The sequence below is a fragment of the Hydractinia symbiolongicarpus genome, chromosome 6 (assembly GCF_029227915.1).
Source record: "Hydractinia symbiolongicarpus strain clone_291-10 chromosome 6, HSymV2.1, whole genome shotgun sequence".
NCBI lineage: Eukaryota > Metazoa > Cnidaria > Hydrozoa > Anthoathecata > Hydractiniidae > Hydractinia > Hydractinia symbiolongicarpus.
In genome coordinates, this window is record NC_079880.1 from 21113956 (window position 1) to 21126706 (window position 12751).

The 12751-nt window shown below is 34.3% G+C and overlaps 1 protein-coding gene across 1 annotated transcript; it reads right to left on the bottom strand.

Annotated features, from left to right (window-relative positions):
• Window positions 1-116: 116 nt before the first annotated feature.
• Window positions 117-10917, bottom strand: LOC130647510 (neurogenic locus notch homolog protein 1-like). The gene is made up of 20 exons (XM_057453387.1): window positions 10292-10917; window positions 9716-9826; window positions 9281-9391; window positions 8894-9004; window positions 8558-8668; window positions 8210-8320; window positions 7824-7931; window positions 7581-7742; window positions 7179-7277; window positions 6039-6149; window positions 5150-5257; window positions 4694-4804; window positions 4064-4168; window positions 3547-3669; window positions 3042-3170; window positions 2521-2649; window positions 2246-2344; window positions 1682-1780; window positions 1284-1440; window positions 117-591 (listed from the first exon to the last, which is right to left on the bottom strand). Coding segments are annotated over exons 1-20 (2517 nt in total). The 5' UTR covers window positions 10713-10917; the 3' UTR covers window positions 117-590.
• Window positions 10918-12751: the final 1834 nt, after the last annotated feature.

Here is a 12751-nt window from a genome sequence, read left to right on the forward strand (position 1 = left end):
TAGCCATGCTGATCCTTGCTGAAGCAATTATCTCCAGCGCGTAAACAACATCAAGAAGCATAACTTTAAGGACGGTTATTTAAACGGAGGAGAGAGGAGAGCAAAATACAAATTAATGTAGGAAGTTTTCGTGTCGTGATGTGGTAATTACAATCGTAAAAAATAAACTTCTATAGCGTGTATGTATGTATATATAAAAATATTTTTAAACAGTCTATAAGAAGATGTTTTACATAGCTTTAATGGCACCTGGGTGGTCCCGGTTTGTTTATTAACCAGATTTCGAATTTTTAATAATATACAAGTTCATAAGTTTTCATTTAACGAAAAAAAAGTTGAATCAAGTTCTGATAATCATGATTCTTCTGACATTTTTATTTTAAATTTTCTTCGCGTGTGTATCTGCAAGCACTCTTCCACGTTTGTTTCAAGTTTAACAGTAGGTAAGTGCGAAAAAATGTACAAAAAGTCAATTTTAGATCCGCGGTGGTGATTGATCAGCTTCGAAAAAAAATTTTACAGACCAGTCTGTAATTTTTAGATTTATTCCCACGCATAGAACTTTACAGAAACGAATTTTTGTTGGTAAATCTAAATTGAAGAAATAGCATATGTTAGACAACTTTGTTTCCAGGGTATTTTATATCTGAGACGGCTAAACACTTTCTTTAGTTTTTCTTTTTTTGCATGGTGACCACGGTCCTGAAAATCCTGTAAAATTTGCCCTGGAAATTTAAAAAAAATTTAAATATGTCCCGAAATTGCCTTTGAAAGTACACATATTGAGTTAATTTATTGCAAATAGAGACGTTCCAATTTTTCTAAACCTTAAATGTCATGGAGTTTAGATTCTAATATTCCGTGGCCAACATAGTTTTACAACAAGCCTTTGACAGGTAGCTATGTCGTTTAGTTTATACTACTGTTATACCTATTTTTAAAAAGGAAGCAAAGGGACTTTGCCCTAAGGAGAACTGACATAGGCAACATCGTTCCCAGGGTCTTGTGGCCCCTGGACCGCTTTTACGGAATGGAAAGGCAAAATGCCCTGGGAAAGAGGTTGTAGCATAGGTTGCTCAAAAATAATTAGTAAAAAGATAAGCGACAGTTAAAAAATTGCCTTTCGCTTTTGATGCTAATTACAACGTCATTTTAACAGCTCAAGACATGTATCAGAAAATGTTCTACACTTGCCGCATGACATAAGGTATGGGAAATTCCGTTATATAAACAGGCGTAACTTTGTTACCAGATCTTCGTAGCAGTGTCAATATACTACTTACTAAATTGTTATGTGCTTGGGAACGTTTTTCCTTTTATAGTTCACTGGATAGCCACAAGATCCAGAAGGCATGCATTCTTGTGGAGCTGCACAATATCCACACGACGAAGGCGGTGGTGGCGGTGGCGGTGGCGGTGGCGGAGGGGCAGCAGAAGCCGCTAAAATATAGGAGAGATACATTTTTGGTGTATTAAAATAGACAATTGGCTAAGAATATTCTCGGTCATTAGAAATACCCAAACCAAAGAGTGTTAAAGCTCAAATATTTCCACCAAACAACACCGACAGTTTTCGCGATTGTGTTGTAGTTAATAAAAGAGTTTAGGATTATAAGCAAAAATCACATAAGCAGATCATGCCTTGTATATATTTCACCTTTCAATGACTTAAAAGGCATACCTTGACACGTGTAGCCATTCCCGACATATCCTGGTTGACACTGACACGCATGAGTGACGCATTCGGCATAGATACCGCATTTGCCGCCACAACCGTCATCTAAAGCAAAAAATGTAAATATGCAATTAACTTCTTCTATTCTAACTTTGCATATTTGTAATATTTTCTCCTTATTTATTGCAATTTGGGATTTGAGTTACGAAAATCCGTTAAACAATGTACTGAGTTATCACAATAATCCAAACCTTGTTCTAAGTATATACAGAACAACACCGATGTAATCACTGTTTTGAATTGGTTAGAATGAAAACTTTTACCGCTTGGTTACAATTACTGGGAAATAGCAGACTGCCTAGAAGATCAACCTTGTTCCCAGGTATTTTTGCTTTTTCACATTAAGGCCGGTGGAAATCTTTATAGCCGTTTAGTAAATAAAAACGGCTCTGACATCTGGTTACAAGCCCCGGAAACGAAGGTGCCGAGCATATTACAACATTGATTGGTTCCGGTGTGACTACTATGCTTTGAAGAAAATGACGTCAATCGTAATATTCTTTTACAAACCTTTGACGCATTCATATCCATTGCCAACCCAGCCTGTTCGACATTTGCAATGACCATTAATACATTTTGCGTGAGCATCGCATTTCGCACATTTATCCACTAAATTAAACAAATAAGTAAATGAATGAACGAATGAATGAGTGAATGAATGAATGAACAATGAATAAATAAATAAATAAATGAATCAATGAATGAATGAATAAATGAATGAAAGAAAGCGAAGTGAGGTATGTACATCTGTCATAAGTTGTCGCCATTTTCTAAAACAACATTACCTTCGCAAAGACTGCCGGTGTATTGTATATCGCATATGCAATCAAACCCGTTCCCATTCTCCTTACAACTGCCACCGTTTAAACATGGATTCGGATGACATACTGTTGGCTCAGCTGAACCAATTTTTTCTGTTAAACAAGGGAGAAGAAAAATTAAAATTAAAGTTTTCTTCTTCGTAATAAATTTCTAAATTTTGCAGTTTTTTTAAATTCAGCCAAAAAAGCATTCCTCCAATTACGAGAGGATATTTCGAGACTTGAAAAAATAATAAAACCCTTATAATACATTGAAAAATTTCACGGGTTTTGATTTTGCGATTTTTTTAAGTAATTGTAATATTTGCGAAATCAAAAACCGAAAAAGATATTTTCAACGTATCCAAATGATTTAGAGCTGTCCGCGGAAAAGAAAAAAAAACCTTTTATTTAACTTTATTTCAAATAACATTTCACTGAATGAAAACTGTTTCCGCAGCACCGTTTTTAGCTTTTTCAAATAAAAAACCCCGTAAAATACATACCTTCACATCTGGGACCTTTGAAGTTTGGTGGGCAGTTACATTGAAAAGAATCACCAACCACCATACACGTGCCGCCATTACTGCATGGATTGTTCGCACACGGGTCTGCATGACCTCCACTAACACGATCTGGAAATAGAATAAACACGTCTTTTGTTGTCACTGGCTTTTATATTATCTTACTTCAGAGTGAAAAAAATACAAACCTGCATTATCTTTAGAATAGTAAAGGTATCTGTGGGCATTTTACATGGAACTACGCAAATACTGACTATAGGAAAACCTTATGGTCTCTATTTTTTAGTCAGTCCTAATTTTTATCGCATTCAAAACCTTATAATCAGGCAGCGAACTGCACCGAAAAAAATGTAAGTTTGTGTGATAAAATACATATATTGCATTTCCTTACTTAAAAAGGTTTTTTAGTTTTTGCAAAAAAAAAATCTTAAAACAGTTCTTAGCATTACCAATAAATGATAATCGAGTGAATTTAAAGGTAATATACCTTGGCAGTAACGCCCTTCGAATCCATCAGGGCATATGCATTTATAATTATTACTTCCATCAGCCATACACTGTGCTCCATTTTCACACATATTGTTCACGCACGGATCTTGATGTTTCTCCTCTAAAAATAATAATAACAAAAGGTGAAGAGAGACATATGTTGCTTCTAACTTCATTTTTGGCATCTGTAATGATAATGTTTTAGAAAAAAATAGGCTTTTGTACTACTTATAGAAAAATGGTGAGGTATCAATATCATCCTTAAACTTTTATAATGTCTTCATTTATAAATGCTGGGGAAATTTTAAACGTGCTATATTTTTTAATTTCTTATCCAAATACTTGTTGCTTTACACAAAATATACAAAATTGAACAACCTTGTCCCCAAGGCGTCTTGTATCTTTTCTGAGATCGGGACAACGATACGCCGTCTCAATTTGAGAAAAGATACAAGATGCCCTGGGACGAGGTTGAGAATTGACAACAAAATAAATGTAAAAATAAAAAAGTCTACCTATTTTATCACAACGTTCTTTCCCATCACCTTCGTACCCAGGACTACATTCGCATCTACCGTTTACACACTGAGCGAAAGTGTGGCAATTCTCGCAGTTATCAACTAAACATAAAAAAAAGTTTTGTTTTCCTATAGCAATCAATGAGATGACTCTTCACAACTTCAAATAAGAAAAAGATTTCACAACTTCGTTCCTAGTCTTTTTGATTTCCTTTCTGTTTATTTCCTATCATTTTCTAATTCATTGCATTCAATCGCAAATAACTTGACTTACTAACTCTAAATAACATTTGTATATGCGATACAAGTGTAGTAATCAGACTAGATAGTATGTTTCGGAGATTACAGTTTGTTGTTCGGCCATAATCGAATGTAAAACTGACTTTTTGATTCACTTCCTGTATATTTCCTATTTTTCTAACAAAAAAATTAACAAAAAGGCATTTTAGACCACCTCATCAATTATATTTGCGAAGCCCAGCACACTTCTGTTAAGAAACTGAGAGACCTAGAGACGAGGTTGGTTTGTATCTATCCTTCACACGAAGAAGCATTCCTCCAAAGTAATCTGTGGAAATAAAGTACTGATAAGTAGAGAGTTTATATTTTGATTTTCGGAAAACTTACCTTCGCATTTCGACCCAGTGTATCTGACGTCACATTCACACGTGGGTGCACCATTGAAGTCACTGCATCTTCCATTGTGTTGACAAGGGTTTGGTTCACAAGGATCTGGCTCTGAGAAAAGAAAAAGTGCAATAGTTAATATCTCATAGAAGATGTTGCTAACGTTAGGAAAATTTTTAAAGATAGCTGACGGTTTCATTCTAACAATGATTGTTAAAACACCATCAACAACGACAACAACAACGACAACATAAATAAATAAATAAATAAATAAATAAATAAATAAATAAATAAATAAATAAATAAATAAATAAATAAATAAATAAATAAATAAATAAATAAATAAATAAATAAATAAATAAATAAATAAATAAATAAATAAATAAATAAATAAATAAATAACGACCTTTCTTTGCAAAGGTCTGGGAAAAACAAAATTATTCATGTTTAACTTACTGTCGCAATCTTTTCCTTTGTATCCATCACATAAACATTTATAACTGCCAGTAAGAGGAATACAAGTACCGCCATTTTTGCAAGGATTAGGTTCACAAAATTTGCGATCTGCAAAAATGAAAAAAAATTATTTGTAAACAAACTAAAAATTTTCACGTGTATGCAATATTTGTTTTAAGACTTTATTAGAGTGACCATAACAGAGCTTAACTACATGCATTTTTATAAGAATGTACTCTATAAGAATATTCAAGATGGAATTAGACAAAAAAGTTAAGAATATCCTAATGCTCATCTTAGAATCTTGCTTGCATCTTAATTTTCGTTAGCTCGCATACACTTGCATCCTATCATTGATTTAAATTTTTTTCACGGGTTTTATTTGAAGTATTTTCCCCATAAAATCTGGTTGTCTGTCTGTCAGTTAAATTGACAACTTAAGGGTAATTTTCACACCAGTGCGCATTCTCAAATCTTTCAATCTTAACTGTGCTTAGAATATGCTAAGAATATATAGAGATAAATTTCGCCAACAAAGTTAAGGATGCTTATGTTAAAACAAACAAAAAAAAAACACTTTTCTTTTAAAAGATACGTGCGCTCTTTTTGCTGTTAGATTTTTCTCAAGTGATGGTTGATTTATAGCCAAAAAATTTCTTCCAAATGATTTAAACGGGTCAAAATAAACTTGGCTTGAATAAATACTTTTGAAAGTTATTGATGTGACGTTGGATTTGACCTTGGTTGTAATATCCTGTGACAAATTTTCCTTTGGATTAATCAAATTTTAATTTTAACAGAATGACTAATCGAAGTGTTAAAATTGAAACAGAACACAAATACGAAGCTGTAAGACATGATCTAGTTACGCTTTAGCGCATGCGCTTACCTTGGCAATGTTCACCAGTCCACCCTGTCTGACATATACAATCGTATGAACCTAAATAATCTTTACATGTACCACCATTCAAACACGGGTTGTTGGGATGACACATGCTTTCTAAAGAAAATTAAAATAAATATGGCGTCATATTAACAAACAGATTTATCTGTTTACACGTACAAATCTACCTTATTGGTCCTTGTTTCTCTGCCCTGATTTAACGCCTTCCCTTTGAACGACGGCCCTTATTACGCCGCCCTTTATTACGCCAAAGGGTGAAAAAAACAGTAATAATGGCCAAAAACGTAAATGTCAACTGCATTGACATTCATCCTTTTCTTTAATTAGTGATACATTTGAACTAGCGCCCCTTTCCAAAACGCATGTTTCTCCCCAAAAACACCAATCAAATTAACGCCCCGGCGCTGCGACTAATTTAATTCCTTACATCATGCGATCAAAAGAACGAACAATTAAATATTGCATAAAAACTCTTTCTGTAAAAATATTCGCATTCTGTGCGCTTCAAATAGTTGCGCACAGCCATTTTCTGAACACCTGGAAAGTTATTCACTTAGTTCATCTTAGGAGAATACGATTGGTGATAATCTAAGGACCGGAATTTGTATGACAGGTAAACCAACGATTTTTACGAGCTTAAAATTAGTTTTTAATTAATCCAGTGCACGATCTGTAGTCTTTATTTGACTCTATAGACAAGTTGTAAATGTTTACAAAGTTCCGTACATGCGCGCCCATCCTGACAGTAAGAAAAGAAGGACCATATGGTCCAATTTGATTTTTTAATGGTAATTTATAATGAATTCTTTATAGGTTTGCCTTTTCATAGTTAATTAGCAAATATTTCTTGGGTTTAAGGCAATAAATAACAAATTAAATTTGATAGATTTTCTCCCTGATCTTTGTCAGAGCATCTTCAGATCACCACTGGTGATCTGAAGATGCTCTGCTCTTTATAGATTTTTAGGAATATAAGATTAAAAATGCAATGAAATTGTTTTTTCTCATATATTCTCCTCTCTGTTTAAGAGCAAACCTAACCAATTTTAGTGTCAGTGTTTTTTTTTCACTTAATATCTTGAATCGTTTGGGTGTGTTGCATAAGCGTTTTTGTTACCTACTTACTTTTGATACAAACTTTTCCATCTCCTGTGTATCCATCTTTGCAAATACATCGCCCTCTTTCGCACACTGCATGTGGATCACAGAAGCGACACGCATCCTCTAAAAATGATCACATGCAAAATTAAAACAGATCCGCCACAACATTTTAAATAAATATGGGACATACCTTATGGCACGAAAAACGACAACAATACATTAGGGTATAAGAAGGCCATAAATTTCAACATTTGTCTCTTAGAAACGAAATGCTTACATCGATTTAGGTATTTAATTTAAAACTCATATCTTCGTTCTTGAATATTATGTTTTTCTTAAAGGAGCAGTTTTTATTGAAAAGTAATTTGTACTTACCTAACTCCACACCGTGTAAATAAAATCAATATTAGCTAATTACTTTCTTACCTTCGCAATTTTTTCCTGTAAATCCTTCAGGACAATGACAGTGGTACAAAGGTGATGTTCCAGCAATCAATCCTCCTATTGGTGCACCGCCATCGGGTGTGTTAAAGTACTCATAGCATGTACCTCCATTAAGACATGGCTGTGCAGCGCACGGACTTGCAACTAAACGATAGGATAAATATACTGAACACTATGAAGTATGGTGACAGACATTGCAGTTGAAGAATGATGCAAGAGACTTACGTTGACATTTGTCACCAATGAATCCGTCTGAGCATGCGCAGTAAGGAGATCCATTTTTAACATAGCAGGTTCCTCCATTTGCGCATGGAGAAGGATGGCAAACATGATCTAAGAAAAGAAACAAGAAATGAAAAATGAAAATAAAAGTGCTGAAGATAAGGTACTGGAGAGAAAAAGAAGGAATAATGACAAACCAATATCCTCCGTAATTTTATTTTTACATTTTAAGCCTTATGTCATAAAAATTACGTCACAACACATAAATTATAATGCAAACGAACAATCTAAGAAAGACAATGTGGCTTATTTGTAAAACGCCCTTGTTACCTCAACTGAAACATCTAAGTTTTTTTGCAAGTAACGTTAAATAATAAATAATTCCCTACCTTGGCAGTTGTTTCCCTTGTACCCGCTTCTACATGTACAGGAGTAACCAAAATTTTCTTCGTTACATGTACCACCATTCAGGCAAGGATTAGACGAGCAACTACTTCGAGCTAGCATAAAGAAAAACAAAATGTTTTCTAAATAATAGTAGTTAAAATAGAGTAGCTCTAAACCCAAAGGTCTGATCAGAATGAAAGGTGAAAGGTAAAAGAGATGAGACAATTCTATTCATCATAAAAGATGCTGTAAACTATCGACTGTTCTGAAATAAATAGTACAGCGAGTAAGGAGGTTGCTCAAGGCGTTAACAAGGGAGTTAAAAGGGCGTTACCTTTTTTATAACCTACCTTCGCACGTCACGCCTTTGAATCCAATTGTGCAAGTACATTCAAATTTACCATTTCGTTCTGAACAAGTTCCACCATTTTTACAAGGACTAGGGCTGCATTGGTTAATTTCTAAACAAAAAGATGGTGAGATTTGAATGAAGAACTAACGATGGAGAGGGAGGTAGATTTTACCTGATTAAAAACGACAAAAGTGAGAATTTAATTGTGTTCATTAATTCATATTCGTTTTTGTTGCTATATTTAGTTCCATTTTCATTTGACATAGTTTAGCCATACCCTACTTTTGACGCTGCATTTTTAAATTGTAGCATCAAGCTGTACATATATCCATACCTTCGCATATTTTTCCTTTGTATCCTTCCTTACACGAGCATTCATATCCTTCTTCTGTTTCGGTGCACGTTCCTCCGTTTTTACAAGGTGAAGGGTGACATTTATTCTCCTCTATAAAATAAAATTTCAATGTATCACTATTTTCAATATATATCAAAACATTGTACATTGCCTGGGACTGGGACGGAGTTTATTATCAAACTTTTAGGTTTATGTAAATATTAAAAATATTCATAAAAGCGTTTCAACCGCACCAACATGCCTAATCTGCTTGATTATAAGACTTTCAAAGTCACTAAAGGCTTTTGCTTGCAACTGCAATAAAAGTTTGAAAGCCTTGCTAAAAGTATCGATTCCGATTTTGATTCTGAATAACACAACACTCACCTTCGCAATGAAGACCTTTATAACCAGTCTGGCAAACACATTCAAAACTTCCTCCTACATCGTAACAAGTTCCACCATTCCTACAAGGATTTGGCTCGCATTGACTTCGAGCTGAAGAAACATAATAAATGAAGATAGAATGCAAAAAAGAAATAAAAAATATACATTTTGCAGGTTTTATTGGCAACTACCGACACTGACGAATTTCAATTCAAAATATTTACATATCTAAGCAAGGTCTTAACACAAAAAAACTATACTAACCTAAAAACAAAATTCGAAAAAACTGAAGCAAAGCTATGCAAAAACACCCATCATACATAAGACTAGCTGCATTCCCGTAAGTTTAGTAGACATATGTTAACGGCATATCACGGTTGTGTATCCACTATGCTCGACAAAAAACAAGAATAAAGATGTACACCAACAACTTACTTTCGCAATGTATTCCTAAATATCCTACTGGACACGTGCATTCGTAACCGTGCGCTAGAATAGTACAAGTTCCGGAGTTTAAGCAGGGACTTGGCTCGCACCGACCATGAACTAAAAAATAGTAATTAATCTCAGTAAAGTGTAGTTACTTTTATAAATATATCTACCTAATCTTTTGTTGCCTGATATTGCCTTTTCGTTGTAAAAACGGCAGATGATCGAAAATCACGAAGAATTAAAGACACATGCGATAACTTGAATATATCTTTTAATTACTGTTTAGAAAACTCCGTGTTTTCTGAATTTGTTCGGAACAAAGTAAACTAACAACAAAAGGAGGTCGAGACATTAGCGGCCTCATTTTCTGTGAAAGAAACAGAAACAAAGTAAACAGTAGGAAGGCCTTTGACGCAGGTCTCGATGCTAACAAATGTTCAATTTTAACAGCTCCTGACTATAATTACTCCACAATTTCACATCTACATTAGTTCAGATGAAAGCAGCTTGTGAAAAGTACCAGTTTACTGACGACTGTAACATGTGTTAATTTAGCTAACAACAGATGTGGGAACTCACCAACATGGTGATGATAACGCACTACATGGTGCGTGTGCGTATATTCTGGTGTTTCTTCTTGCTCCCCTCCACACGAGCATCCATCACAACAACCATCGCCATCACCGTCACCACCACCGCCGTAACCTCCCATATCATGAAAGTGATGAAAACCGTGGAAGTGACCGTGCATATGTCTTCTATGACCACCCTCTTCTGGGTAATACACATACTCACGCTTTGTGTTGTTTGCTATCGGTGCATTGCCTATTATATCTAACGTTGTGCCGTTATGTTTTTCTCTTATAAAGTCTTTGTATATATTTGTGTGTTTTGCACGCAGTCGTTTAAGTTTTTCCTGGGTTTTTAATTTAAGTCCACACGTGATGCTTATTAGTATGCAACAATTTAAAGCCAATAAAAATACACGCAACGACACCATGTTTATTGTATCCTATTCATGCGCAGTCCCTGGTTGTTTACTTATCCATACATACTCTTTGTGAAACATAAAGCTATCCTTTTGTATATGTGTTAAATCTCTCTTTTAATTTATTTTTAAAACGAAAAATCACTTCGGCATTTTCAATGTAACATGTTCGAATGTTCGAATGTTCGAAACCACCGATGCGAAAGATTGTTTACGAATACATAGTGAGTTAAGTCAATTCATGCGTAAAATCAAACGAAAAAACAACAAGAGCTTTTGGATAGTCCAACAAAGTGTGCATTTATTGTCTTTATTGACGTTGAATTTTCCCAGTAATGGGAGAAAAGACTAAAAAAATAGCATATCAAAATTTGAAACCGATTATCGCGTTTTAAAAGATAAATGTTCTTTAACTAAAAAGAAAAATGCTCAAATTCGGCATGATATAGCTGATTGTTTAAACGCTAGCCATACTTATCAGTTTATTTAAGATGTACTTACTTCGCGTGTGATCAAAGGTGTTAAAGTTTATCAACTGTTTGCCATATTTCTACCATTGCTTACATTTTAGCAGGCTAATTTTACTTTTATGAAAGAGACTTATGCTGTTCGAAAACTGCGGAATATTTGCTATTTAGCGAAGCTAAACTTTGCAGCCGACGCAGCAAAGGGCTTGTTAGCGCTAAAATTAACCTTTAGCTTTACCAAAAAGTTTAACAGTGTAACCACAACCTTACCTTAGAAACTTGAATTTGCTTATTGTGTTTTTAACAAAATTTTTAATTTAAACAATTTTGTCTAGTGTGGAGTATTAGAAAGTTGCAAGCAAAGTTAAGGGTGGATTCTTTTTTTCTTGCGTTTCCTTTTGTGTGGAATAAAAGTTTTAAGGCAATACCGCTTGAGGTAATGTTTTAGGCTTATCTAACGACCTCGCTATACTTGTCATTTTCGTCTTGAAGTAAATATCGAATCTTTTCTAAAAAATATGCACCGTATCGTGTACTTAGGCCTTAACTCATGATCAATAAAATTGTTCAAAACTTTTCCGCGTTAAATTGCCTTAACATTTCCGTAAAATTTGCCATGACACTTCTAAGCTTTTGAAACATCCTCTTGATATAAATTTTGGCCTATTCATCAGAACGTAAGTTATATTATTTTTTAATTGCTGTGCCTAGATCTTGTTAAATTCATCTTCGTTAGATTTTTTTTAATCATTCTTAATCGTTTCGTCTTCTAGAAGATGAGTAGGCCATTTCTTTGAAAATCCGTTAAATAGACATATTATCTCTCCTTCAATTTTACGATCACCGTGACTTTTCTTATTAATAAATTAAGTTTTATGGGATCTAAAAAAATAGTGCATGGGACACATTTCAGGGCACTCTTTGTGATTTCAAAAAGTAAAACATTGAACATTTTCTCTTTAGTTCATGGATCTAAACATTCGAAAAAGAAGATTAAGAAAATTGTTCTATACTGTTGGTATTGTTTTATTGGTATAACTCGTAGTTATACCAATTATAAATGCTGGTTACTAGACCGTGAAAAGTTTTTGGTTTATCGTGCGTTTTGAAGTCACGTAGAAGAAGAGCTTTAAACTTTACATCCGTTATTCCGAAAAGCACTCCTTCGCAGTGTCAGCATATTTAGAACAAAAAGTCAATTTTTAGATTGTCCGAGCAGTGTTACTGTCCTGATCCAACTTCCAATGCGTTTATAAACAGGACGGACTAACATTTATAACGGTGGTCTTTAAACAGTATTTTCCGTTCATCAACGCTCTTCCCTAATTCACTTGTGGGAAGAGCAACGTATCGAAAGACGCATTAGACGGTCTCTGGTCTCTTGTACTTTCAGAATAGAAAAGAACGTTACCTATTAATCTAAAATCAGGTGATTCCAAAATCTGATCCAACCAAAAGGAGGCATTCATCATCATTTTCACTTTTCAGCATTTGAAACCCTTTACTTGATTCTCCCGATTTCAAAATCAACATTAATCGGAAAACGGAAATAATCCTGAAAGTAGAGCCACATTCGTATTCATT

What these genes read in the sequence shown, in the direction of transcription:
- LOC130647510 (XM_057453387.1), bottom strand. Translation starts at nt 10,712, where the DNA reads ATGGTGTCGTTGCGTGTATTTTTATTGGCTTTAAATTGTTGCATACTA. An exon ending in CATTGGTGACAAATGTCAAC is followed by an intron (nt 7,743 to 7,823) that starts GTAAGTCTCTTG and finishes CCTATCGTTTAG; the next exon opens with TTGCAAGTCCGTGCGCTGCA. An exon ending in TGGATATGAATGCGTCAAAG is followed by an intron (nt 1,781 to 2,245) that starts GTTTGTAAAAGA and finishes TTTTTGCTTTAG; the next exon opens with ATGACGGTTGTGGCGGCAAA.